Source organism: Larus michahellis, chromosome 7 (assembly GCF_964199755.1).
Source record: "Larus michahellis chromosome 7, bLarMic1.1, whole genome shotgun sequence".
NCBI classification, from domain to species: Eukaryota; Metazoa; Chordata; class Aves; order Charadriiformes; family Laridae; genus Larus; species Larus michahellis.
The window spans coordinates 4,892,566-4,918,685 of NC_133902.1; the positions used below are offsets into that span (position 1 = coordinate 4,892,566).

General features: G+C 42.0%; 1 protein-coding gene across 1 annotated transcript in view; it reads left to right on the plus strand.

Moving 5' to 3' along the window:
• Positions 1 to 26,012, plus strand: part of EFCAB5 (EF-hand calcium binding domain 5) — a 44,303-nt gene extending 18,291 nt beyond the window's left edge. The window contains exons 9-24 of the mRNA XM_074593789.1: positions 3,541 to 3,696; positions 8,705 to 8,804; positions 9,523 to 10,410; positions 11,572 to 11,640; positions 11,823 to 11,915; positions 12,288 to 12,502; positions 13,719 to 13,875; positions 17,178 to 17,467; positions 18,358 to 18,530; positions 19,260 to 19,488; positions 20,213 to 20,365; positions 21,566 to 21,669; positions 22,470 to 22,723; positions 23,284 to 23,513; positions 23,718 to 23,814; positions 25,306 to 26,012. Coding sequence (XP_074449890.1) covers positions 3,541 to 3,696; positions 8,705 to 8,804; positions 9,523 to 10,410; positions 11,572 to 11,640; positions 11,823 to 11,915; positions 12,288 to 12,502; positions 13,719 to 13,875; positions 17,178 to 17,467; positions 18,358 to 18,530; positions 19,260 to 19,488; positions 20,213 to 20,365; positions 21,566 to 21,669; positions 22,470 to 22,723; positions 23,284 to 23,513; positions 23,718 to 23,814; positions 25,306 to 25,514 — 3,417 coding nt within the window. The 3' untranslated portion in view covers positions 25,515 to 26,012. The remainder of the gene's footprint in view (positions 1 to 3,540; positions 3,697 to 8,704; positions 8,805 to 9,522; positions 10,411 to 11,571; positions 11,641 to 11,822; positions 11,916 to 12,287; positions 12,503 to 13,718; positions 13,876 to 17,177; positions 17,468 to 18,357; positions 18,531 to 19,259; positions 19,489 to 20,212; positions 20,366 to 21,565; positions 21,670 to 22,469; positions 22,724 to 23,283; positions 23,514 to 23,717; positions 23,815 to 25,305) is intronic.
• Positions 26,013 to 26,120: the final 108 nt, after the last annotated feature.

Below are 26,120 nucleotides of genomic sequence, written 5' to 3' on the forward strand. Positions count from 1 at the left end.
GCGAAGGGCTTCACTTCTCCAGCATCCCAGGCAACTGGTTGTATCAGGACATTTCATGTTCCATCTCCATATCTGTCCTCTGCTGTCACAATGCTTCCATTCTGGCCAGCAAGGGGGAAGTATTTTGCCTTCCTTGGAGCTGCAGCCTGTGCCGCTCTCTGAGAAGTCACTCTGGAAGCAGTGGTTTTTAGGACATCCCTCTCAGGCCCTTTCTAGAATGCCAAAGCCCTCTGTCACCAATACGTTGCAAAGAGACAAACCTGGAATCACTTGGGAATTCAGATTTTGCATTGGCTGTTCAAGGGAGGTTCAGTGGCCACATATAACCATTAGCCTGAGGTAATTAATACCATCCCCCAGCTATTGTTATTTCTGATGAAATCCTATTAACCATAGAAAAACCTAACAAGTAATTAACTGGGATGAGAAGCTCTACCATTTTCTGCCCTGAACTATTTCTGGCCTAAACCACAGCCAAACTGCAACAAATGTCAAAAATGTATGTGAAGCTGAAACCAGGCTGAAAAATATGCAGTTTTAAAATCGAACGGTGTCATTGAGAGATGTCAGAAGTGTGGTTTTAACTCACCAAAATCAAGAAATGTAGTAAGAAGTTTCACCCCTTTACTCTGCTCTTCATCAATTTGAAAACAACCAAATCAGTTCAAACTAAATTTACTTGAAAAACTCTCCAGGCCAAGACTTTACCAGCCATTTCTACCTACGACAGAGCTAAATTTTATGGCTTAGTAATTAAACCTGTGAAAAAGGATGTTTAGAATAGAAATAAGGACAGACCCTCAATTGCAGCAGTGCTAGTGGGTGCTGTTCCAATAATTAAAAACAGAGTATAACACAGCTGTGCAGAGACTAATTTCAAGCAACCATGTGTGATTTTTGTTCCTCCTTCGCCCTCAGGAGACTCACATGTTCGGTATTTTGCAGAGAGATGCATTTTTATCATAACTTGTTGAAGGCTTTTTTAAGCTTGAAATGAGGTATTTTTAAATTTAACCTCAGAATAACTGCATTTAATTAAGAAAACTATTGTGGATAATGTGAGCCCAGAGAATTGCTTTTGTCAGTGAAATGAAGCATCAATCTATAACCCCTATGGTACATGTATAAGCACTGAATGAATTCATGCTCCATTAGCATTAGAAAAATGTTTTAAAATATATTTTGTGTACTCTTTATTTTAACTCAATTAAAGATATGACAACAGAGATCAGAAGTACAAAAGACAGGGACTGTCAAGCTGCCCGATTTACCAGTCAGCGCATCGTTGTTCTCAGAATATATTCTCTGATGCTTTTTCCAGTCCGGCTTTAATTGAATCAAATGACGAGGCTTTCATCACTTCCCTTGGGAACTGTTCCATAATCACAGACCTCGCTCTCAGGACAGGGCTGCTTCTAATCCTCAGCCACAATTTACCTTTGTTCATCAGTCTGCATCATCCACCAAAACCAGAAAGAGAGATGATCTTTCTGCACGCTGGTCCAGGCCCTTTCACATGTGGAAAGCATTGCTTTTTAATGGACCTTAAAATTAAATGGCAATTTTTTTCTTCTTCCTTGAATTCATTGCAACTTTGGGTTACTTAAAGGCTGTTAGACACTCAGTAGAGAGACCTCACACGTTGTTGTTGGGTTTTGGGGTTTTTTTCAGACATGCAGAACAGTGGCTGTTGTATTTTTACATCCTTCGTGACAAACTCACGGGGTCATTTATATTAAAAGTGTTTAAATCCCAGAAACCAGTCCTTAGTAGTTTATTTCGCAGGCTTTGTACTCTAACATGCAGAACCCCCAGCGGTCTGACGCAAAGCTATTGACACCGAGGGAAATACTCCCATTGCCTTTGTAGGGTCAGAATTGGGCTTTAAGGTGAGATTATTTTCCATCTTTGCATGTGGCTTCCTCGGTTTCTCTTGAGATCAGCAGGAACAAAAGGCAAAGGTCCATTGTTATTGGTGACAATGTGCTCGCGAACACATCAGGTCTCACACTGGGTAGCAAGAAGGAGGTGTGCCAGCTTTCTTCTGGTGGCTGTCAAAATCTCTAGGTTAATAATAAATAAATGTATGCTTATTATGCGTACAGTTCTTTACACAGAAGAGTGCTTTACACACATCAGCTAAGAAAAGCTTATGACTCTACGATAGTTCCTCCTGCCCACATAGCTGAACATACGCTTCTAAAATATTTTCTGTGGAGCTGTTAGACAGCAGCATTAATACACAAGCCTTTGGATGTGTCATCAAGATGACATACAAAATAACAACCTGCTTGTCCAACCTGCCTCCTCCCAACTGCTGTCATCTCTAAGGTTCATCTCTCGCAGGGCTCCAGGTTGTAATAGCTCCGAAAAGCTACTAAGATACATGTAGCCCCAGATCTGCCGCCTTCTGTCCAACCCACCTACATTCGCTCTTTTTATGCTGAAATGCAGAAAAACCACACATTGCGTTAGGAGTTCTTCTTTCCCGCCAGCCACCCCTCAGGCCTTTGGTTGCTGCTTTTCTGCTCTTCCTCTCCACTTGTCCCATATACTTGGAAATTATGCAATAAAGACATGAATAATAATACTTCAATATTTCAGTTTGTTAATGCCTGTGCAGCATTTCAACAAGTCCAAGAAGTTCTAGCAGTTGTGTCAGGTATCCATACTCTAAAAATGGGATAATGGGAAACATTCCGTGTTTGCAAATTCCTCTTTTTAACTGTATAGGCTCCCTGTTACCGTGGCTGGCTCCAGAAACCCGCTATAATAACTCAGCACAGGCTTTGGGATTGTGGTTTGTTCTGATGGCCATTATTATTTATGTCATGCACACCACATTTTTAGAACCATATTGCTTTTGCTCATAAAAACCACATGGCTATAAATCCAAAGTGTTAAAGTGTCTCCAAGGCTAGAACTTAAAATAAATCTGGAGTCAGTAGTATTCCCAGTGTCAGAAGACTTAGGTGACAGCAGGCTCGTTTTCAAAAGGTTCTTTCCTTTTTTTATTGTATCCAGACTGGTTCTCTAAACACTGAAGTTGTAGGCAATGGTCATTTTGTGGCATTAGAGAGTTGAGTGACTGTCAGGTCTGCAAAAACTAATGGCTCAAAATGTCTCCTTGGGTGTAAAGTCAAGAATACTAAATGCTGCAGAAAACCATGGAGAACTTATATCCTCCCTGAGATACCCCTGCTTAAGGAAAGGCGTTTCACAGGAAGGATTCTGATCCAGCATCCCCGACCTACCGAACGTGATAAGCAACCTCTGGGCCAGGAGAGGAATTGTTCAATATGCATTTGAGCAGTGCCTAGCGCTGCGGTGTCGCAGGCTTTTTTGGAGAATATTGCTGCTTCTGAGAGAAAAAACGAAGTAGGCAGTGTAGCATCCATGCACCAAGCCTGCATTGCGTTAGCAGATTGAACAACAAATTCCTATATATTTCATTGCATGCAATAGATATTTAAGAGTTCAAATAAAGCTGAAAATACTTGAAGAAAGCTAACCATTTACACCGCTGCTTTCTCTCCATAGTATGTCCATTCCTACACTGAACATTTTTCAAATGACACGTTCCAAGAAATCCTGAAGCATCTCTGTCAGCATGCTGATGACTTCCAAGAAGCAAGAAGACATGATACGTGGAGGCAGATGTTTACTGACCTCTTCCTAGATTGTGATTATGGAAAGGTAGGCAAAGCAGCTCTCAACTTAATTTTAACATGGTGATGCTACCAGGTTGGTATTTCTCTGTGTCACTGCCTTCTTTTTATTCTTCATGACTCTAGATACTCTCTTTGTGCTTACTCAGCATTATTTTAGAAGCTGCGTTGTCTTCAAATTCATCGGTCTCAGACACAGAAATAGCCAATAGCCTATAAGCTGATGGCTAATTAGAAACTGATTGCCCTAAGGTGATGACTTGGGGCTGAAGTTCAATTTTTCTGGAGAAGAAATTAACTAGAAACTTCACTACTTCTGGTCATTACTTGCTCCCACAGCGCGTTCAGAATGTTTGGGTGCTGATTTGTCTATTCAGCTGTACTTCAGAAAAGATCACCTAATGTAGATTGACCTTAACAAATGTGCACGTTACTACAATAGTAACATATATTGCGTTAATTATGTTGCATTAATTTATACACCTTTAGGGCTTCTATCAATAAATCTCATAATAGTTTAAATTTACAATGCAAAATAATCTATCTTTACAACAGCTCTGAGAAAAGTACTGTGAACTTCAGCCACAGTTTATGGGCAGGAAATTAAAATACAATGAGTCAGTTACAGAGCCGGAACTGGAACTCAAAAGCCATAATTTGGTTTTCAGCAGCTCTAAACTCTATCTATCATCCTCTGAATACACCTGCATCCCCATTAAAAAAAAAAAAAAAAAAAAAAAGCTAGTTTTTGTATAGAAACAGTAAATAGTAGGAGCTGAAGAATCAATGGCATAAGCTATTGTTAAAAACTTGGGCTTCATCCAAAAAGTATGGTGCTTGTTATGAGTAGCCCAAGCTAGCCAGTTGCCGGCTACTACACAGCAAATGGTTGCCATAATCTTACAGTTTTCTCCCCTACATAAATTATATATTCCGTCCAGCACTCCCCTGGTGATGTTTACAGCATGCCTACCCAGAATGAACTGTGCTCTACAATGTCATGCTAATAATGTCATTACCTCTAAGAGAATAGAATTACACAGCACGTTTCAACACCAATAGTGTGTTTTAGAGAACAGCAGGCAAGTTGCTGTTTCAGGGATGAGGAGAGAAATGTGTCTGCTTCTCAGTTAGAAGACATTTCATTTTCCTTTTGCTCTGTCAGAAAGAGCTATGACGGATCCTCCTGGGTAGAGTAATATGCAAAGCTGAATCCTATCTTTGCCACTCATTTTGAAAGGATCCCTTCTTTCCCTTTCATGTTTTAACGTGACTTTCTTCCTATTATTTCTGCTGCAGTAATCACCATCTCCATGCTACTAATCCCAGTGGAATCTCAGAGGCAAAGAGCCAAAAACGCTAGCACAACATAACAAGAGCGAGCAGCTATCAGCACAGACGCCGTCACTGCCCAGAAAAAAAACGATCCGAGCACAAACACGGTGGCTGTTTCTAGCCTCGTGGTAGCCTTGCTCTGCAAACTGAGTTCACTAAACTGTAGTGTGGACCATGCAGTTCTTTTAAACCTGACCTGGTTTCTTTTGTATAGCTCTAATAAGTCCTGCCATACTGTACCCACAGGGAAGATAAAAGATGCAAACTAACCCAAGGACTTCTACAACTTGAATGTGATCCATTACCTGTAGTAGTCATTCTGCAAAGCACAGCGAAGCAGTTGTTTCAGTTCCTCATTTACATTTCTTTGGCAGCAGGCAGTTATTCCAGTCTGCATGGTGAGCGTGGCTGGCTGCCTCAGTGAGTTGCAATTAAGGCCAGGGAGCTGAGAAAGCAGAGTTTAAATTACAGTCAAATTAGAAGGTATCCACATGATCATTATTATGATTTCAAATGCATGCATCCAGAAGGATGGCAGCTCAGCAAGAACAGCCCGGACTATACAGTGAAGCAGAAACTTTCCAAGACAATACCAGAACACAGCAGAACTGCGCTAATGCCCAAAAAGGCAACAGTTCGGTAAATTTTAAGCTTATTCCCTCTCTGTGCTCACGTGGCTTCAAGCTGCAACAGGGTAGGTTTAGGCTGGACATTAGGAAAAAATTCTTCACAGAAAGAGTGGTCAGACACTGGAATAGGCTGCCCAGGGAGGTGGTGGAGTCACCATCCCTGAATGTGTTTAAGAGTCGTTTAGATGGGGTGTTGGGGGATATGGTGTAGGGGAGAACGTTGTAGAGTGGGGTTGATGGTTGGACTCGATGATCCCAAGGGTCTTTTCCAACCGGAATGATTCTATGATTCTATGTATCAAGTCTAGTTTCTTTTATACATTATAACAGCATCTGCATTAATTTTCAGGGATGTTTTAAGCCCAGGATCTTTAAATGTAACTGAATTCAGTCAGAGATTATTTTTCAAACTAATGAAGTTCGAGACACTCCTGATTACCTTTCTTGCAGTACAGCAACAAGAGAGTCTGCTTTCTCATGACCTTTTCTGCGTGTCTGTTCTTCCCATCTAGCTCGCTAACAAGCATATTGTGGTGTTCGGGATACACGCATCACATTTCCAAAAAAACAATCACGAGGTTAAACACTGACCTATCACTGATTAAATGGCAAGTCTGGTTTAGTCTGCGTTGCTAAAGGAATTACTCAGAGATCACAGAGCGTTGCTGAAAACAACTGAGAATCATCACCTGCCAATATCGAGGTGACAAGAAAATTGGGTCAACGTGTTTTAACTCTCCAGCCACGAAAGTTGGCACTCGTTAAAAGTGGAGACAAGTTTTGGGCGGTTGTACAAACACAGATGGCCTGCTGTTATTTATAGTGGCTGCTGTACCTGTCCCGACGACAAGACTCAGAACGAAACGCTGATGGGCAGGAATCTTTCACCGGCCTCCCCAGTCACACACGAAGTACAAAGAAGCATGACCTTTTCTAGTAAAAAGTAGGAACGCCAAACGATAGCGTAACTGGGTATAGGACCCTGGAACTGGTGTTCCTGGTGTAATGCTCCTCTTCTCTATAGATAACTTTACTGTGACGTATCCCTCCCAAAATAAGTTGTAAGGAAAAGTGTCTGGGACCTCTGGCAGAACGGCAAATCTGTACAAATTGTAAATGTTAAAACAAGGTGGAAAATATACCCCTAATTCATATTCTGTAATTTCTTAGAAGGAATTTACTATTTTTAATGTAAAAATAAAACTATTTAATCTAAATCACAAAAATCTTCTAGAATATGAGTTCTCTAAATCCTCCAAGTATTTTATTTTAAAATGACAACAATGTATCTGAATCCCAAACCAACATTTTTATTTTACTAATACTTTATTCGTTGATTTACCTTTTTAATAACATAAAGCTTTGCATTAGTGCTGCCAACTTCAAGGCAGCCAGCAGATGATTGTGACAAGCAACAGCTGAGGAAACGTAAAGGGAAACTTAAGCGTGTGTAATGGAAATACTGAATGGAGAATCCAAATATTACGCAGTGATCTGGTAACATCTTCAGAAACGTTCTGCGTATCCACTAAATGGATGCAGAATCTGATCTGATATATTCAACTGAAAACCAAACAGCATCAAGAAATATTTGTGTGGGAGCGTGCAGGATATTTGTATATTAATGTCAAGAAGATGAAGACACCGGGAATCAGGGCCTACATCTTGTAAGTTTAGGGACAGAATTATGTGGTGACATTTGTTGTTCCAAACCCACGCATGGCTGAAATTCAACTGTAATTTGCCTCATTTTTTTACCAGCAGGAATTAAGTTACAGGAGTCTGAAACACTAAGTCTGGACTGGATGGCTGCTTACATTTCAGTTCTGATCCTTTCCTCAGAATTTGCAAAAGGCTTTCAGTTCCCTGTAGAGGAAAGGTGTTGGAGAAAACGTGATGTATTCACTTAGTTTTCAGTATTAGCTTCCTCGGGAGGCACTTCACCAGCAGATCCAGAAGGGTATCTCTCAGTTGTTTTCAAATCCTCTCTTCCTTACACTGATGCCATTAATTATGGTTTTAGATTATAAATAACGCAGTCACCTTGAGCTCATTTCCAGAAAAGAGCAGCAAACTTCTTCCTGTATTTCTTCAGTCTAAGGGCAGAAAAAGTTCACAAGGAATTAAAAGCTTGGCGAATTTTACGTTTTGCAGTTTTTCATCTAAAAACAAAATGTGAAAAGGAAATCAATAATTCAGTTGGAAAGCGACTTGCTACAAATAATGAACTTAAGTAAATCCGTTCTCTAATTAACTACTGTATTTCGCTAATGAGAAGGAGATTACAAAGGTGGCAGGACTGAAATAATGACAACAGGAATTCATCATAAAATGGAAAACTTGAAATCGTTTAGATTTGCTTTGCTCTTTAAACTTACAATTTCCTGATTGGAAATGATCCATTTCGTTGTCTTTTCCTGGGTTTATTGTCTGCATACACTCACCCCGAGTAACAAGGACTTAATAAACTCTGCATGTTCCTCTGCACTGGAGCTACTGATACCTCTCTCGCCTCTGTGGTCAAATGTGTTCGAATTTTTAAAGGAAATTAGGGAGGGTGTCACAGTAGCTCAGATTTTTGGACTAATTATTTTCCCAGGCAGTTGCCAATACATCATGCTTCAAAGGAAATGGTGGGGCACAAAACCAAACTACGCTATGCAGTCACTAACATCATACGGCACGGCCCATAATATGTGAAAATTCTTCCGCAGTACTGTCAGGCAATCAATATCTGTCTTGAAAGTGTGAAATGTTGAAGCTTTGATCTTTACATGAAGAACTCCTTTGGCAGAAGTGGCTACAATCATCCAACTGTAATTTGTCAAGAATATGCAAGAGGATGTGCCTGCAAAGTAATATGCATGAGGGGTTCCAGCTAAGCCCAGAGAAGAAATTTTTGCCTCTATGAAATAAATTCACTTCTTTGAAATTGGTACTGATGTTCTGGTAATGGATAATTTTCAGTCACAGGTAATTCTCAGCTAATGGTGCCTTTGTAATGCTGCAAATGTTGATGTAAGTCCCAAGAACCACAGGAAAAAAAGCAATAATTGTAATCTTTTTGTCTAGGTTGGGCTCTTAGATAGACAAAAAATACTTGCCCTGCTGGTAGACTTCTATGACAGAAGCCCGGTGGCTACTAAGAGGGGATTCTGTAACCCAAGACAGTGTAAGTATATGGGATGTTTCAACTGGGGCTGAAACATTTAGAGGTCACATGAGGTTGTATAGTTAATATATATTTTATAAATGTTACCAGAAATGAACAGAGCCCGTAGGACGAATGAATGCTGTGAGCTACACACCATAATTTGCAACACGTTTTGCAAACTGTGATGCAATGTTCAGAAATGCTTCAGCATCCAAAACTTTTCCTTCCTACAAAATTCGGAAGTACTTTTTGGAAGTAGGATTAAAGAAAGACTACTTTTCCTGAAACAATCGTTGTTTCTTACTGGGCAATATTAGAAGTTAATTTCGTGTTTACACTAAAATTTCTCCAGGAACATAGAAGGATAAAGGAAAACCACATAGAATCATCTACAAGAAAGTAAAATATTTTTGAGATATTGGCCATTAATTAATTGCTAGGATTAAATGCAAGGCAAATTACAGCTTTCCTTCTTAGTATGGAGAACTATGAAACATGATATAAATTTCAAAATGAATATGGTGTAATCCACAACAAGTGCAGATCTCTGCAGGCAAAGACATTATTCTGAAGGTTTGTGTTTCTGCGATGCACGTTTGCAGAACGTACTTTCTGATAGTTTGTATTTGTTAGGGAATACCTTTTTCCTTTTTAAAAAAATTTCCTTATGCAATAATAGAGAACATAAAATGAATGCAAACTATCAACTTATCAATATTTTTTTTTGGTATTTTAGGGCCAATAATTGAGCTGCAAGAGATTGAGCTTGCAGATTTGTGGGGAGCCCTTGATGACCAGGAAGTTTGTGAGGAACTCGGTGAAAAGTTAGTCTTGTCTCAAACAGGAATTTCTGAGGGAGAGATTTTAGCGTATCAGCCTGTAGATGATAATAGACAAGGCACATATAGAATGAGAACTGGTGTCGGAGAAGGTCTTTTTGAAAAAATGGGCATGAGTGAAGCTGAGACTGGAGGAATTTCTAAGGAAGAAAACCAAGCGGCAGAATCAAGTGATGCTGAGTTGAGAAAGGAAGGTGAGGATGCTGCGTCAGCAGTGAAAAGCACTGATTTTGAAGCTAGTGATTTGGATGGAGATACAATACATAGTGAGAAGTCCAGTTTCCAGGAAGACATCAAAACTGAGAGGCAAACTGAATCCGCAAGCGCAGACAGACGGGAGGAAGATTTCCCAGGGTCAGCCTCTACTGAGTACGGTCTTGGTAGATATGGAGAACCTGGATCTGAAAAACAGGTGGAGGAAGAGGAATTTAGCCTGGGTGGAGAGCCTGATACAGAAACAAATAGGGAAGAAGATTATCATATCTTGGACAGAGAACCTAGATCAGAAGGGCAAGTTAGTCAGGAGGAGGACAATTTGATTGCAGAGGCAACCAACACATTTTCAGGACCTGCACCTGAAGCTGTAACCGTGACCTCAGAAGACAGAGCTGTGACAGTCATGGACATCATTGCTTCAGAACAGGATGCTGCAGTTGCAGAGGTTGTGAAAGAAACTCCTGGAAGAAAAGAGAGTTTTTCTAGGCAGCATGGCAGACAGTTTGACCAACAGACAAGCTCAGAGACAAGAATGAAGGATGAGGACCTTGTAGAAGACCAGGGTGAAGGTAAGGCATTCTCCTTTATTCTGGCAGACCTTAATCTTTTCCAACACATACATTTGGACCAATTTAACTACAGGTGTATTTTTAATCCATTTCAAAACCATTAAAAAAATGTGAGTGATTTCTGAACACACAAGGATAGCTTTGATGTCTTCTCAGCATGGTGTTTTCTGCCAAGGTTTCGGAGTGTGCTCCTCTCACAGGATGGCAGGTGAGTCACTTTGCTGCTGATCGGTATTCAAGGCACTGAGCAGACACTTTAATTCAAGCAGGGACTTTCTGAGGCAGCAGCATTTTTATAATAAGGAGAAACTTCATGTTCTGTTTCACTCTGTAATATTAGTATAGCAAGACAGGAGACTGAGCACATTATATATAGAAATGACTTTTAATAATTTTTAGACTGTGATGGCCCATAGGGAGATATATTATGAGATCATATAGCAGGAACCTTTTATTTTAATGTCTCACTGTGTTTCCAAAGGACTACCATACTCCTTAATTGTGTGAAAAGGCCCTTGTTTAGGAAGGATGTGGTCGGGCAACCGCGTATCTCCTAAGAGGTATTGAAGGACCAACCTCCTTACTAGCACTCTGCGAATACGCTCTCGTGTCTCACAGTTTAAAACACTACAAGAGCTGGGTCTACGTTGCCAGAGCAGCCTAGTGACACTTATTACAGAAAGGGCTGTAAAGCTGGTACTACAGCCCGCTGGTACCTACAGCTTTTTGTGGTTAACTCCCAGTACAGAGCACTCACCTGTCATTCAGGCAGTCCCTGGCTGCGCATTGTCTGGGACATGCAGTGCTTCCATCTTCAGAGCAGATTCCCACCCTGTTCTTGCAGAAATGGTGGTGTGATGGTACGATGCTCTTTGAGAGAAAGGTGGATGGAAACAAGAAGTCTAAATATAATTTTGAACCTATCTCAGAAAAGAATTTATCTTATTTACTCTTGCTAAAATGGATATTTTTAGCTGGGCTTAAGAAATGTACCATTCACCAGGTGAATTTCAGGAAGCAGTATTTCCAGATAGTAAAAATAAATAGCTACTGATAACAACAGTAACTCCAGAGACACAGAGGTAGATTTTACACATTAGTCAGCAGGGTGCTCAGACTAGTGAGCTCTGGTTCATGGAAGATTTATTTTTGAAATTGCAGGTCCAGCACACTCAGACAGACAGGATTCTCCAGCTGAAGCTAGCCAGGAGTTTGAAGTGCCGTGGTCAGGTGACTGCTCGTGTCAGCTCTCTTCATCTGCTTCACAAACTATAGCTTGGATATATGTATTTATTTTTTTAGAAATCTTTAGAAATTTAGAATATTTAGAAATCAAGTCTTTTAGAAAAGCTGTATCTTGTGTCTTTTTTAAAATCTTGTATCATTACAAGGTACATTTTATCTTTCACCAGGTGACCTTCTGACTTCTGACCTAAGTTGCAGGTATAGCAGCTATGGAGAGAGAATTCCAGAGGACTGGAAGTCTGCAAACACTAGATTTCCAGGTATTTGGTCACCGAGTTGTGTGTTCACTGGGGCGCATAGCGTCTGGCAGTGTCTGCAGACGTGCCAGTACTGCTGTGAGCTGAAAGTTTGGGTGAAAATACAAACACTATTTCCCAAAGCTGACTGTGTTCAGTGATTTGGCCTGGTTGTATGATGGCATCCATGCTAGACTGGAGCAAAAATCTGAAGAGATACTGTTAGAAAAGTATAGGCAGATTAAGGCCTGGAGTCATCATGGCATGAATCCGTATCCAGCCATTTTATCACTGGATAGGAAGTGCAGGATTCGGGACTGTGTTGATATCTGCCACGTGGCCGGCTTTAGGGCAGCGTTTGGCTTCCTGCAGCACACTGTGCTTTCTGCCTTTCAGACTTACATCCCATCATGGCAGAGATTCAGAACCGTTGGGCTTCTCGTCCTAGAAGTGCCTTTGATAAAAACTGCCTCAACCTGCCACAGTTTGTACAGCTCCTGGAGACATTTGTTGGTGAAGACATTTCTCTGCCTACTGTGAAGAGGCTTATTGCATTTATCAAAGAAGAATACAAACAGACAGAAGAGGAAAAAATGGAACAGCTAGAAAAAGTAAATATTGATAAGTTTTGCTGATCTCATGTCCAAACAAAGCCCAAGCAAATGCCTACAGACACTGACAAAGTCAACTTCTAATGTCATGCTGGCAGAGCTATTCACGTGCAGCCTTGCATTCTCTGTTTCTTCAAGAGACCTTTTAGCCCTTTGTTTTCATGTGGATCCTCCCTCCCTAGCCCTTAGCTCTAGAAGTGATGACAGACTCATCCTGTTGTCTCTCTGTTCTGGACTCAGTGAGACAGCAGGTTGATAGTTAATTGCGAAAGAGCTCAAAACATTCCATTCTGCTTATTCACCTTTATAATAGCCAAGAACCTGATCTCTGACCTACTGCACTGGCATGTATGTATGAGGTTGGGGATGTTTTGGGGAGGATTCTAAACCAAGTGTGTTAGGTTTTGCTATGCGCATGGCTGTATGTGAATGTGCGCATGCTTCTTTGTGTTTAAGTTACAAGGTGCTCTTGCCATGTGTTGAAAAAGCATATTCCACTTCAGCAATACTCTCACTCACAGCACCAGGGTGCCCATATCCCTTCAGAGTACAGATATATTTTGTGGTGGGTCTATCCGTAGTGGCCTCTCTAGCTGCATTTTCCTTAGCCCTCTTCCTAGTTTCCCTCTGTGCTGCTGACCTAATTTGGATGAGATATTGGATCTGACGGCTCTACTGTCCTCACGCTGAACACAACACACACTGCCAGTATTTTGGCCTTTGAGAGAATTCCACTCCAGCCATTTATCACTGTATGCTGGGCAAAGACTGTGTTTAAAGGACAAATTGTACATGCGTTTGCTTGGAGCCCACACAATTCAGGGCAGCACCAGCAAAATAATAACGTATGGAAATACAAACTGTCACATCTTTGGGTGTTACTAACAAGGCTGTGGTTAGTTCTTGCTGGGAAGACATTTGTATTCTGGGAAACTTGCACTTACCCGAGTTGATCTCACCTTAGATCCAGCACGGGTTTCATTTGTTCACTGGGAAATAACCCCCTGTGGTGCTGATTCTACCTGGTAAAACTCAACTGTCGGCTGTTTTTAGCGTTTCTAAATATCTCCCAGGTTTAATGATTTATTCCCAGGTCTAAGCTGTGTATTTACAGATTTGGCCTGACCCACAGGAAATACTGTATTTTCCATATTTGTGTAGACACTGAGCATCAGTGTCCAGGAATTACTAAAGACTGGCTGTTTCTCTGATGTAGGTTCACCACATGTCTCGCTTGGCCCAACGGAAACTGATTCTGGAAGCACTTTTTGAAAAGTGGGATAACAATGCATCCGGGTTTCTGGACCTGGAAGAGGTGGATGCTGTTCTAAGCACATTCAAGGAAGGGATGGACAAAGAGGCCTTGAGGAAGGGTAAGGAAACAGCTCTGCTCTGGGAGAACAATGTCAACACAGTAGGCCTTGAACCATTCAACGACAGTGCTAATGAAGTTGTTGGCAAGCACCGGTAGTTTTTGGTTTTGCAAGCAGTCATAAGCATACAAGGTATGATGTATAAAATGAAAAGGAACAGCTATCCAAACCTAATTGTTAATGCATAGCTCCATCCTCTCCTGCGCGAGACTCCTCTGCGACAGATTGCCAGTCAGAGGTAGCCCAATGCTTTCATGACTTTGTGCTGTGTTGAAAAATTGTTTCAGTTGTAACATGTAATATATAGCTGTGATATGGCAGTGAAAAACACACATAAAGCCTGAGGACACGCTTTGCACTTTTAGTCTAGCCTGTCTGTGTTATCCAGCTATTTTTAATAGCCACATTTTTACTGTGCTATCTGCAGGAACATATCTCATAGGAGCTTTCCTTATGGGTCTCAAATAGCCTTTAGTAATCCACACTGTTGTACAACTCTCATGAACTAGGCAGCAACTTTGAGTCTCACTTCTTTGTTGGCTCGTTTCTCTGAATAAACTTAGCAAATTTGGTCCTTGACAGAGTAGACTTGGGTCAGACAGAAGTGCTGCAGGTTCACCTGGACTTGTCTGACAGCCTCATACATGTTAACATGTGGGCATTAGGTGCTTTGAAATACTGTATTAGCAATTAAGAACATGTCTGCATGTGTGCTTGGGTGGAGAGGACCGGTTTATTCATCTCCACGTGTATCTTCATGTTGCTTGTTCTGCCCCATATTACTGAGAATGGCTCATTTTGGCAACAACTGAAATCTCTTTATCCTTTAGCTCACTTGAGGCAGCTGGTGGGGTGGGGAGCGAATCGGCATGCTATGGTTAATTGTCTCCCGGCTGCACCGCCACAGGAGAAACTGGCGATTTACAGCTCTCTTGTATTGAAAGCATGCCAGAACACACCACAGAAATACAGAAGGACATAGTCCCTTCCATGAAGGGCTCATAAACTAAAGGAAAAATAAATAGAAAGATAGCATAGCAAAATCAATACCACCTACAGCAACATAAAACTATTTCTAGCAGCTTCAACCTAATCTCTCAAAGACATTACAGGTTTGGGGAAGGGTTCACAGACATTGCGCTCCTCCTGGATGAAAACACAGAGTGGAAAGTGGGTAGAATTATTTGATTTTTCTTGTAAGTGAAAAGCGTAACATTACAGATATAATGGGTAAAATAATTCATTATGCTGTGGCTCAGTAATGAAGGCATTCATCAGGCCATGTTCAACTTCACGTGTATTTCTTTCTTTATCTCTTTCTTCAAAGAGAGGAGAAAGTGGAGGCAAAAATCCAAACATTTTTATACCATAAAAAAATTCTCCATCCTAATTCTGTCAGAAAATCCGAAATTAAATTAAAAAACACTGAATGTTTTTAGATGATGGGCAGGATAAGACAGCATTAACAGTCAGCTCCACCGTGGTTGGGGCCAGTTAGTACTTGCTACTCATATAGCTAAAATCGGTGATAAAATGCCCCCTCACTTCTGGGGGAGAAGGAGAAGGCTCTCAGCTCCCATAAACATCCGTGTCTTGAGTGCGCTGGGAGGCAGCCAGGGCAGATCCCTGCCCGTTCCGGTGCATCATTAATCAAAGCATTTCCTATTACACTATTCCTTATAGACCACTGTACGTATTGATCACAAAATACTCCCTGCTTAACGGCGAAGTCGCGCTTCTACCTATATTATCTTTGCTAGTCGGAAGCAGCTTGACATATAGCTCTCTTTCCTTTCCTTTACTTCTTCGAGTCCAACAGGATTTGAAATCAGGATGCAGAAAAAGAAATGCTGAAAGCGTGAGTCGTGGGAGCGCTGCGGGGAGGCGCAGCCAGGAGCGCGGCCAGGCGGGCTGCGCTCGGGCACGGCCCCCGGGGGAGCCCCGCTCCGCAGGGCCAGGCGCTGCCGGCGGTTCCACGGGCTGTGCAAGAGCACCCCCGTGAGCCAGAACCTCGGTGAGAGCTGGCACGGGGCGGGGTGAGCTGCTCTGTCAGGCTGGCTGCTGGTTTCAGTAACATCTGGACAAAAACCGATGGGGTAAATTTACATTTTCACGCTCTGTCTGTTAGGATCACACGTCTAAGGTGAATCCCGTTTGTCTTCAGGACCTCTGAGCAAATTGGAAGTTTGTGAACTAGAATGAGTGGATAGGGCAAAGCGATTCTTGGGAATCATAATTTGAGCCTTGTGGCATTCCTCATTCCCCCATCCTCCAAGGAAACGGAAACTCTGCCAGACCTTTCTACTGCAGCTTATTTGCCCGTAGGTGGGCCAGCCCAGCTGCAATCTCTGGGACATGAAAAAGGGGACCAAGGCATGACTCCACTCCCGGCCTTGTGCAAGATGGGAAGGAGCAGCCTCTGTGCGGTCATCTTTATTCCTTCACTCCCCTGGAAGCTAACAGGCAGCACTTAATTGTTTTAGGTGCTTTTCATACTAATTTATTCTTCTAAACGTGCTCTTGCTCCTTCTGCTCCACATCTACATCCCTTGGTGCAGTACAGGTGATTCCAGAGCGCTGTCCCAACCTCTGTGTGACTTAAATAGAGCTTCTGTTTTCTTTGCTATTTGTTTATAAGATTTAGCACAATACAAATGTTACTTCAATAATTACTCAAAGGCATCTAAAGAAGGGTAATTAAGAAAGATAGTTACTTTGGAAGGCCTCAAGAGAAAAATATAACGTCTGCAAGTATATATATAATGGCAAATCCAGGAATATGAGTGATCTGTGAAATTATCTGTAGACTCTGGCCTTCACATTTTTAATGGGATTGATGAATAGTTTTTCTGTGAAGTCCCAACTACTATTACCGTATGCAGAATGCCTACCAGCAGCCCAGTCCCACCAGCCCCTCAAGTGTCCATAATATTTGGTTCTGACGTGAAGATACCTTTGATTTTTGATAACTCCAAGCAGCTTTCCTATTTTCCATTGACCTTTATTGTTTAGGTATGCTGCAGAGGTACGAAAGGGGCACAGGAGCAATGCTGTGCAGGTTTCTTTCTGAGTAGGTGAGAAAGTAGGCATCTCGAGGAAAAGGTGCATTCAGTCTTGAAGCTGCAGATTACCTGTCAGGGTGACAACTTACATTTAGAGGGTAGCTGGAAGAAACCCAGAATGATGGACTGGAGCACTCCACCCAAAGTCAGTTTAGTGCTTGATTCATACTTTGCACAAGAAAAGTAAAACATTTTATTCAAATAGACTGTCCCTGTCTTATTTGCTTTTTCTTCTACTAGCAAAGCAACACCTTTGCTCCCGTTACCCACAGCTCAGCAGAGTGGGGAAGCTATCCTCAAGGGCATTCCAGACTTTCCTTGAGTTAGTTGCTTCCGAGTTCACTGGCGATGGGGATGAAGCTATTGATAACTTGGTGGAATTTCTGACCGCAAGTGTGGAACGAAGTCACACAGAGTATTTGCAAAGCTTAACCAGGAGGAAATGGCTGCGTGATATCCAGCAAGCAGCTGAGACCAGTGGAGCGAGCATGGAAGCGGTTTACAAAGCGGTGTTTAAGGCCCTCTCCCAGGTAGGCATCCCAGGGAGCACAAGAGTCGTTTGTGTTGGGATTGTGACACTGACTGCAAACCCCCATGCATTTGAGTGGGACTCGCGGGTAGCATGGGAAGCTGGTCTGAGGCTGGTCTCCTTGTGCCTTCTGCACTTAGCTGGTGCTGGGAAGAGAACATGGTTACGCACAGAAAAAGTCACAGGTCAGATCTGCAATACAAGAATTCTTGACCATGCTTTGCCAATAAAGGGTGCATCTCCTGGATAATATGTCTCACTTTTTGAAGGGCTGACTCAGATCAAATCCGGAAATCTAGTTTTAGATTTAGTTTTAGTTCTAGTTTTAGAGCTTCTGAAATGAAACACGCCAGACTCGGCGTGGGACAAAGATCATTAATTTGTACTGGAGATAGATAGTTTCATTTTTAAATTGCAGCTGCAACTTTAGATTGTTAGATTGTTTAGATTGTTAAAGCCCCCTCAAAGCAAAACTTCTCTCATGGTAGCTGAAGTGCTCTTGCAATATTGCCTAGGTGTGTGATAGCAACCCTGGCACTTGTTTGTCTGATTGTTCCAAAGGAACGTCCTATCAGAGAAGGAGTTTTGCTTAGACACAGGTTATAATTGGGATTATTTTTATATGAACTGCTCCTCATTAGCAGCAGGAAAAAAAGAAACCCATTTTCCTTGCCAATCAAAATACGAAGTGTTTTCGCTTGCGACAGAGCGTACCGGTCAGACACGATCACAGCACAGACACACACATGTCATGCAGTTGGTGCATGACATACAAAATCTGTGACCCAGAACAACATCTCAGCAAAAATGAGACAAGCGCTAAGTAGATGAAATAAGTGCAATGGCCAATGGCTAACGTACATAATGTAATGGGAAACGTTTGGTTGCTAGGATGCAGAAGCCCATGGGGATAACAAGAAGATCAGCGCATATATTGCCTTTTTGGAAGAGAACCAGCCCTCACCAGAGCGGGGACACTTTCTCCTACGCTATGTGGCATGTACTGCAGATGATGCTCCGTATGTTCTTAACAAGATACTTTACAGAGACATGAAAGGAGTAAGGTAAGAAAAGATGTAAATAACGGTTTCATTTTCTTAAAAATATTTAGAATGTAGGGGTACCAGGCAGTGTTTGGGGAGCACTGGGAACAGAGCACTCCAGAGAGGAAATCTCCTCAGGGACAGTTGTGGGATGATTGATTATCATACACGTGCCCTTATACTTTGCATGGTCTACTTAGAACTGCTCTGTTTGGGATTTCACTCCTTTCCTTGGGGAGATTAGCTCACAGTCTAATAAATCTCACCCTTTAGGAAAAATCTATTATATTGGGCCTTTCTTCTTTAAAAATTAATTCCCTTACAGCAGTTTACATCCACAGGATATTTTTTGAGAACAATGCCTTTCCTTCCCTAGTGTTTACACTATAAACAACTTTCATGCCTCTTTACTTCTCGTTTCCAGAAGCTAGACGTATTTGTCTCTTTCTTTAAATATTGCTTCTTCTAACCTATTAAATGTAACTGCTGCTCACTTCTGTATTCCCTATCATTACATTCATTTGTTGATGTTTTTAAAATGTCCTGAGGATGAAAAAAGCCTTATTTATCACTGTTGTCTTTGGGATGCAAGTGGTAAATGTGGTATTTCTGGGTGTGGTTGGAGTATGGAGCTAAAACCTTCCTTCTCTGATGCCAAAAAGCCGGGAGAGATCAAAGCTGCATTATTTATTGCTTTGCTAAAGGTTTTCTGCTACTCTGAACAAACCTGGTCATAAATTTGTTGTTCAGCTTCGCAGCTGTTGAAGAGGGAAAGCCAATCCATGTTCCAAGAGTTCAGCTCCATGGAAATATCCACTTCTGGAACTATGACCGCCCAGTGGAGGAGAGAAAAGGTTCACTCCTGGTACTGCCATTGCACGACACTTGCTGGAGAGCCTTTGGCATTCTAGGAGTTGACACTCTTCGGGACCAGTGTGAGAAAACCATCTTTCTGACCCATGAGATCAGATTCTACCAGGTGGGCACCACCAGAAAGCAGTCTGTTAGATCATTCTTCAAAAAGCTGTGTAGGGACCACCTGAATTTTACATGTTCGTTCTGAGTAAACCTAAGATGTACAACTAAGAAAATAAATGTGTACCCCTTTTTACGGTATATGGTGAAAGTGGTGTGAGCAGAACACTTTATCAGTATCATACTGATTAGAATGTTATCTGTAATTGATTACCAGGTATCACTTCATCAATAATTAATTTAAGCTTCTCCTGAATAGTAAATCAATTGCACTTTTGTGCAAAGCCCGAAGATAGTAGCTTTAATTTCCTGAAGCTCTGAACCTCACACTTGTGTTTGTTTCCATAAAGCGTCACAAAACCTTACTTTTTACATGATGGACTAATTATAAGCAACAGCAGTCCGGATTTCTTTGAGACGCTCTTTAGAGCCGGCCTCATTGTGTCTGCAGCATCTGGGCAGCAGGGAGCGCAGTAAGCCAACATTACCAGTGAATTTGGCTATCTCCACTAAACAACAACTTTGTCTGGTTTAGGACTTGGCTGTGACCTGGGGACTCTGGAGTTTTTGAGCATTATTTGATAAGGGACATTTCACAGTCACTTTTCAGCTTTACAAGTTCTGATTAAAGTAACTTGTTAAAACCATTCTGCTTCATTTTGCTCCATGAACATTTCCCCAAATCACATAGAACTGTCTGGCTCATTTGGAGCATTCTGCTTTCACAGGGAGTTTCTCATGCCTTCAGCAAAGCCTACCACCATATTTGTACGCTGGAAAATGTTCTACAAATGACTGTTACTGCTCTGGACTGGTTGTATCCCAGGGCACCCAGCATCCACACCGTTGTTACGTACCTGGTGGAGCCTGGCAAAGACAAGGTACGCAGGATACTGCAGTGAAAAGGCCTGTAATAGTCAGGGGCTGACAAGGCTACTTCAGGGAGGACCTGCCGTTTCTAGCTGCCTGCGATTTCCCAGTGGTTTTACCATAAAAATTGAAGCCTGCCTGAGATTCTTGTGCCCGTGCAATGAAAAGTCTACAAAGGTAGAAAGGGAAGGTTCCCACTCTTCATTCTTTTCATCCTCCCATGTACAACAATTCAACAGCACTGCTAGTGTAGCCCCTTTGCCACGGGAAAAGGGACTATTATCCTACTTCAATGCTCACAGCTACATAGAACCAATAGAGCAATCCATCCGCCCGCCCAACCATCCATTCACCCACCCATCCATCCATCCGTCTGTAGGGTAGCCAGCACTGCAAGTCCCAGCTAAAGCTTTGCTGCTTTGTGGAGATTCTGCGCATGTCAGAATTATGCTATTTTATATGAAAAAAAAAGAATGCCTTAGCTAATGTATTAGCTCTTTATTCTGAGCTAATATCAGCAGCCAAGACATAAATACAACTCAGGAAGTTGCTGCTACCAATCAGCCAGCTCGTAAAGGCAGCCCCCCACCCTGCAGATCATATTCCAGTTGTTCAGCAGGCACTCGGGCCCTGGGAAGCTTGTCAGTTCATGGACAAGTGAGTTAAGAAGATGAAAAGTGTATGCAATATTTAGGACTGATCCTGTGTCATCACGAAGACCGTATGACATCTGCTGTAGCCATAATTCAGCTGCTTCCTCTGATAAGCATGGTTTATGTTGGCAGCTTTCTGTTGTCATTCCTGGCTCTGCACTGTTCCCTTGTTAGCTGCCTGATAGCCAGGTCATTTGCTCCCCTCTGAGCTTTTCACATGTCAAGGCACACTGACACAAACATGGCATGAGAAAGAGGACTGTGAGGGGATGGGAAAAAGATGGGAAACCTCTTCTTGGCCTGTGGGTTCCTCAGTGTGGAGCCTCAGGGTGGATTAAATAGTCTAGCTGAGGGAGGTCCAGGGCACATTCTTCATGCACTTTGAGCAATACACTCTGGGAATAAAACAAAGCATTGTAGGGAGATGTCTTTAAACCATACCATTGTACTTGAACGTACACGGGATTTTCCTTTAAGAAGTATTTTCCTCCCTTTCCAAGCTTCAAAATAGCTATTCCTTTCTTGGATGCAGCTCAACCTCCCATTTCTCTCTGGCAGACATGTGACTACACTTTGCGAAAGATGATTACTACAGATAATACAGGACAGAAAGAAATTCATAGTTCTCCCGTTCTTCTCCTCAGAAAAGAAAACCTCTCAAGGTAGGCTCTAGCACCTCTAGTCACCTCTGGGCCTAGACTCTAGTCTGCATCAGGCATGATCCGCGTTACACAAAGCCCACGGTAATGCAGCCCTGCAAGAGTGTTCGTAGCTTTCTCGCTATCGAGGCTTCTGGTGCATATACATGTGATACCGAATTATGAAGGAGTGAGGAGTATTTTCTCTTTGAGTTTAGGCCTGCAAAAACTTAACTTTCAACTTAATGCTTATCAGCTGAGCTGCCAAGCAAGCTCCACGTCTGCTCTGAAAGGTTTGCAGGATTAGAGCCTACACTGCACCATTTTGCTCTTTAGAATAATCTGTCTTTTTTCCTGGCCATATTAGTCTCGTTTCCTTCAACTATCTGTTTCCTTCCACTGCCAAGATCCTCACAGACTTGTCTTTTAAGCATGTCATCCCTGTCAAAGTTGGCTGAACAGCCCTTTGCTGTTCCAGCAGATGCTTTTACTTTTTATAAAACTCTATAGAACAAACATCAACATGGTTATAAAAAGGAAACTTATAGCAAGGTTTGTTAAACTCTCATGATTTTCAGCAATTGGCTTGGCTAAGCAATGTTGTGTTTCACAATGCTATTTTCTCCTTTTTTTATATGGCTTGAATGATACTTAAAGCCGTGCATATTTCAGTTCAAGGAAATAAACAATGATTTAGAAATGTAATACCTTTGTTTTAACAACAAGAGATGAACAGCATCTTAATAAAATATGCTAAATAAATTACCAAAAGAAACCGGAATGCTAGAGTCTAGTACATTTTCCTCTCTTTACTCTCATTTCAGAGATTACCTATTTAAGTGCGTAGACAGTTCAGAGGCCATTCGCACGTCTGTCTGTGGAGAACATCACATTGCAGTACCTCTCCGTGACCTCTCAGGACAAGCTTTTGGGATATTTGATATCAGCGTTGGACGCCACCAGAAATTACCCCCTCATGAACACAAAGACCTGCAGAAAATGCTAAAGATAGCCCAAGCTGCCTGCTCTGAGATACTGGAGATGTCTTCAGAGGAAACAGAACCAACCGACGTACTCGGTATTGTGCATACAGAGCCAAAATAGATTTTCTAGGGGTGAAATTAGGAATCTCAGTAAAACCACATCTAAAATATAATTCCTACAAATACGGAAAGACAAATACGACCCGTTGGTACACGTAAACTACTCCTCGGCAAGCCTAAATTAAACAGAATATCTAGATTTTGGCTCTAGTTCACAGGATTTTTGCGCCCAAGTCCCATTGAAATCAAAGGTGTTAAGCAAGGTGCTTTATTGCCTTCAGGGATCTAGAATGTCTTCCTCAGACCTGCCCCAGCTAAGATCAAAAGAATTTGAATGTCACAGTTCCGGAATTACCTGCATGCCTGAACCCTTCATGCACCTCTGCTTGCCCCTGGGGCAAGTTTTGTCTCCTTCTCAAGCACATACCCATTTTTAGAAGTTTCATAGGATGCTTGGGCTGTATACAAACCAACCACTCAGTCAAGGAGCCAAAGAGTTAATCCTAAAGAGGGCAGAGCTTTTCAGTCGATAACATAAGTCTTGAGTAGCAGATGTTTCTGAGAAACTTCTTGAAGAGTTTGCTTTTGATTTCAGAGGCAGAACATACGGCAAATTTGAGGCATGCAGGGATTCTGTTCCACCAGTTCATGCTGCAGGACCTGCGCGAGTGTGTCCAGAAACTCGATGCTGAGAGCTTTGCTGAAATAAAGAGCTATGCAGAACCTCCAGCTGCGGTACACAACATAGTGAAGGCTGCGCTGTTGCTTCTCCATCCAAACTGGAAGGGCTCAGAGGAGACAGAGAACTGGAGCCAGTGTAAACTGGTGAGACTTCAAAATGTTGAGACTTGGGTTTCCGTTCTTCCTCCCCCAAGAAGATGTACTGGAATTTGCCAAGGGTGAATTGGCAGTGACATAATTCATTACCTACAGATTTCCTATATGCTTGACTTGGTCATCTTTAAATCTGTAGCCCCTCTCTTGAGTTCTTCGCTTGCCACCTGACTCTTTTTGTTCTCTGCATTGCAGAAACTTGATGACAATTTGATTCAGGAGATTTATTGCTTCGATCCAACTGCTGCATCTGTGCAAGTTCAAGCAGAGCTCCTGCTGGACTGCATCACTGGTAAATATCATAAACTAATTGTGAGATTACCAGACACGGCTCAGCAATGAAACAGTGTCAGTGGCAACCTTTAGCTGAGTGCTTTTAAGGTCCTTACTTCAGAAATTAACTTTGATTTCACAATAGATTAAACAACAGATAAGGATTCCTAAACATCTGCAGTCAGTTTTGGTCAATAAAAGTCAATGTCTTAAATTCAGAATCAAAATTCACTGCCTCAAGGAAAGGGGAGCAGATCAGCTTTGAAACCTACCAGAACAAGTGAGCTCATTCTAAACCCCCAGATAAACTTATTAAGAATGATGGTCCTTTTGGCAAGTAATCTGTAAAGACATATTAAGAATGATGGTCCTTTTGGCAAGTAAATCTTCCTCAGGCCACCCTGTCCTGCCCCCCGAGGGACTGACCCAGCTCCAAACAGCAACACGATTGTGGGCGGACAGAGTGAGCCCTCCTCTTTGTAAACACCATCTGCCAGGTACTTAATATACTCACTGGCCATACACGGGAGCTGGGTTTCAGTCTGTCTTGCTCTCCTTTAATGAATGTGGGCTTTTTTGGTGCCGGAGCAGTCAAGAGGCTATTGTTATTTGCAATATCTCCGCAAAATAAATGACTTGTTCTTGTTGAGATCTCTCCCTTGGTGATCTAATGCCAGTCTGAGAGGCCAGTTAAAAATCAAACGTGGACAAGACTTGTTAATTTAGCTGGGGATATTTATCAACAGTGCCCTGCCTACTGATGAACACTGAACCCTTAATGCAGTCATAGCCCCTTCTTGTGTGTTCTCATATATATTAAACTAATTCACTAAAAAGAACGAAGCAGGCCTAGAGCATCCAGTCTTCCTCCGGTTAGGGACACAGATGTAACTAGAAAGAATATAGCTTTGGCAATGGTATGCTACAAAAGGTTGGTTTTCCAGGGTGGAACTTATTCTGAGAGAGTAGCGTCAGCTCAGTGGTGTGAATACAGGTGTAAGTCACAATTAGAGGAATTTCCGTAAAATGAACATCAGGTAATGCCCGTATGTTCCATATACGTGTGCTGTAACATAGAACAGAGCACAAAACAACCTACACTCCATTGACAGAGAAACCTGTATGATTCTGTGGTGACCTTTAATAGCATTTAGTAAAAGAGCTTTGAAGGATAATTACTCTTAAATCAAATCTGAGCTTGGGAAAAAACCACTTTTCTCTTTACATTTTTAATTACCAAATGTTTAGCATTACAATGTAGCAGAGCACTTTGTACAACAGGGTACCACAGTGTACCACAATACAAAAGAAATTATAAGTCCTGCGCTCGACCATTCGCTGTCACAACAATACTGTCCGCTTTTCAAAGCATCACCATTTTCCAGGGTGGAATTACTGGACTCGAGGAGAGCTCCGCTGACGGGATGATCTTCTCTGTTCAGCCTGGTGGTAACACTGCTCACAGGTTTGACTTGGCTTTGGGACTTCCCTCTTTTCTCCTTTGTTTCAGGGGCGCGCAGAGCAGCAGCGAGGCAGCGGGGCTGGGAGCCAGCCCAGCTCCTGGACCACTGGGTCCACACCTGCCTGGCGCTAGCCCAGGGCACGAGGAGCCAACACGGTAAAAACCTCTGTCTTCAGCCCGTTTTGGTGTCCAGTTCTGCTGCGCCTCCTGTTAAATCTCTTAATTCCTCATCTAACCTTAGTGATTCTGGTGTTTGACATCTTTTATTAAATTAACTCGTTTTTTTATTCTGTATGCATAGCTACTAAGTATTGGTTGTTAAGATGGCAGGATGTTTGCTAGGGATTATTAAGAAAATGCCGTAAAAACATTGAAGGAAACAATTTTGCTAGTATATCTACTGAACATTAATAGCTCAACTAAAGATTTTTTAATTAATTCTGATGAGAGGGAGGCAGGGATGAGTTTATGACTGCCAAGCTACAATGCAAATGATGCAGCAAAAATTTTCAAGATTCAGTCTCCTTAAATTACTTCTTAGGAATAATTTTATCTTGAGGTTGTTAATCAGCGTTCTGTCAAGTTTTTCTTAACATGTTGTGGAAAAGCTCTACACTTTTAATATAGCAAATAAAGCTTTCTGATTGGGATAAAGTTTGAAACTGGAGCCAACTGCACCGTCGGCAGCAAGATTTCATCCTTCCAATAATGTTTCTTTTGGCGGAATCATTTTTTTAATAAAATTTTGGGAAATTAAAACTCCTCTTTCTTTCTTTCTTCAGTCGCCAACAAGCGACGACTCCAGGTAGGTGACGGCTGGCGGGGGCAGGGTGGCTTCTCACCCCCCTGCCCCGGGCAACCGG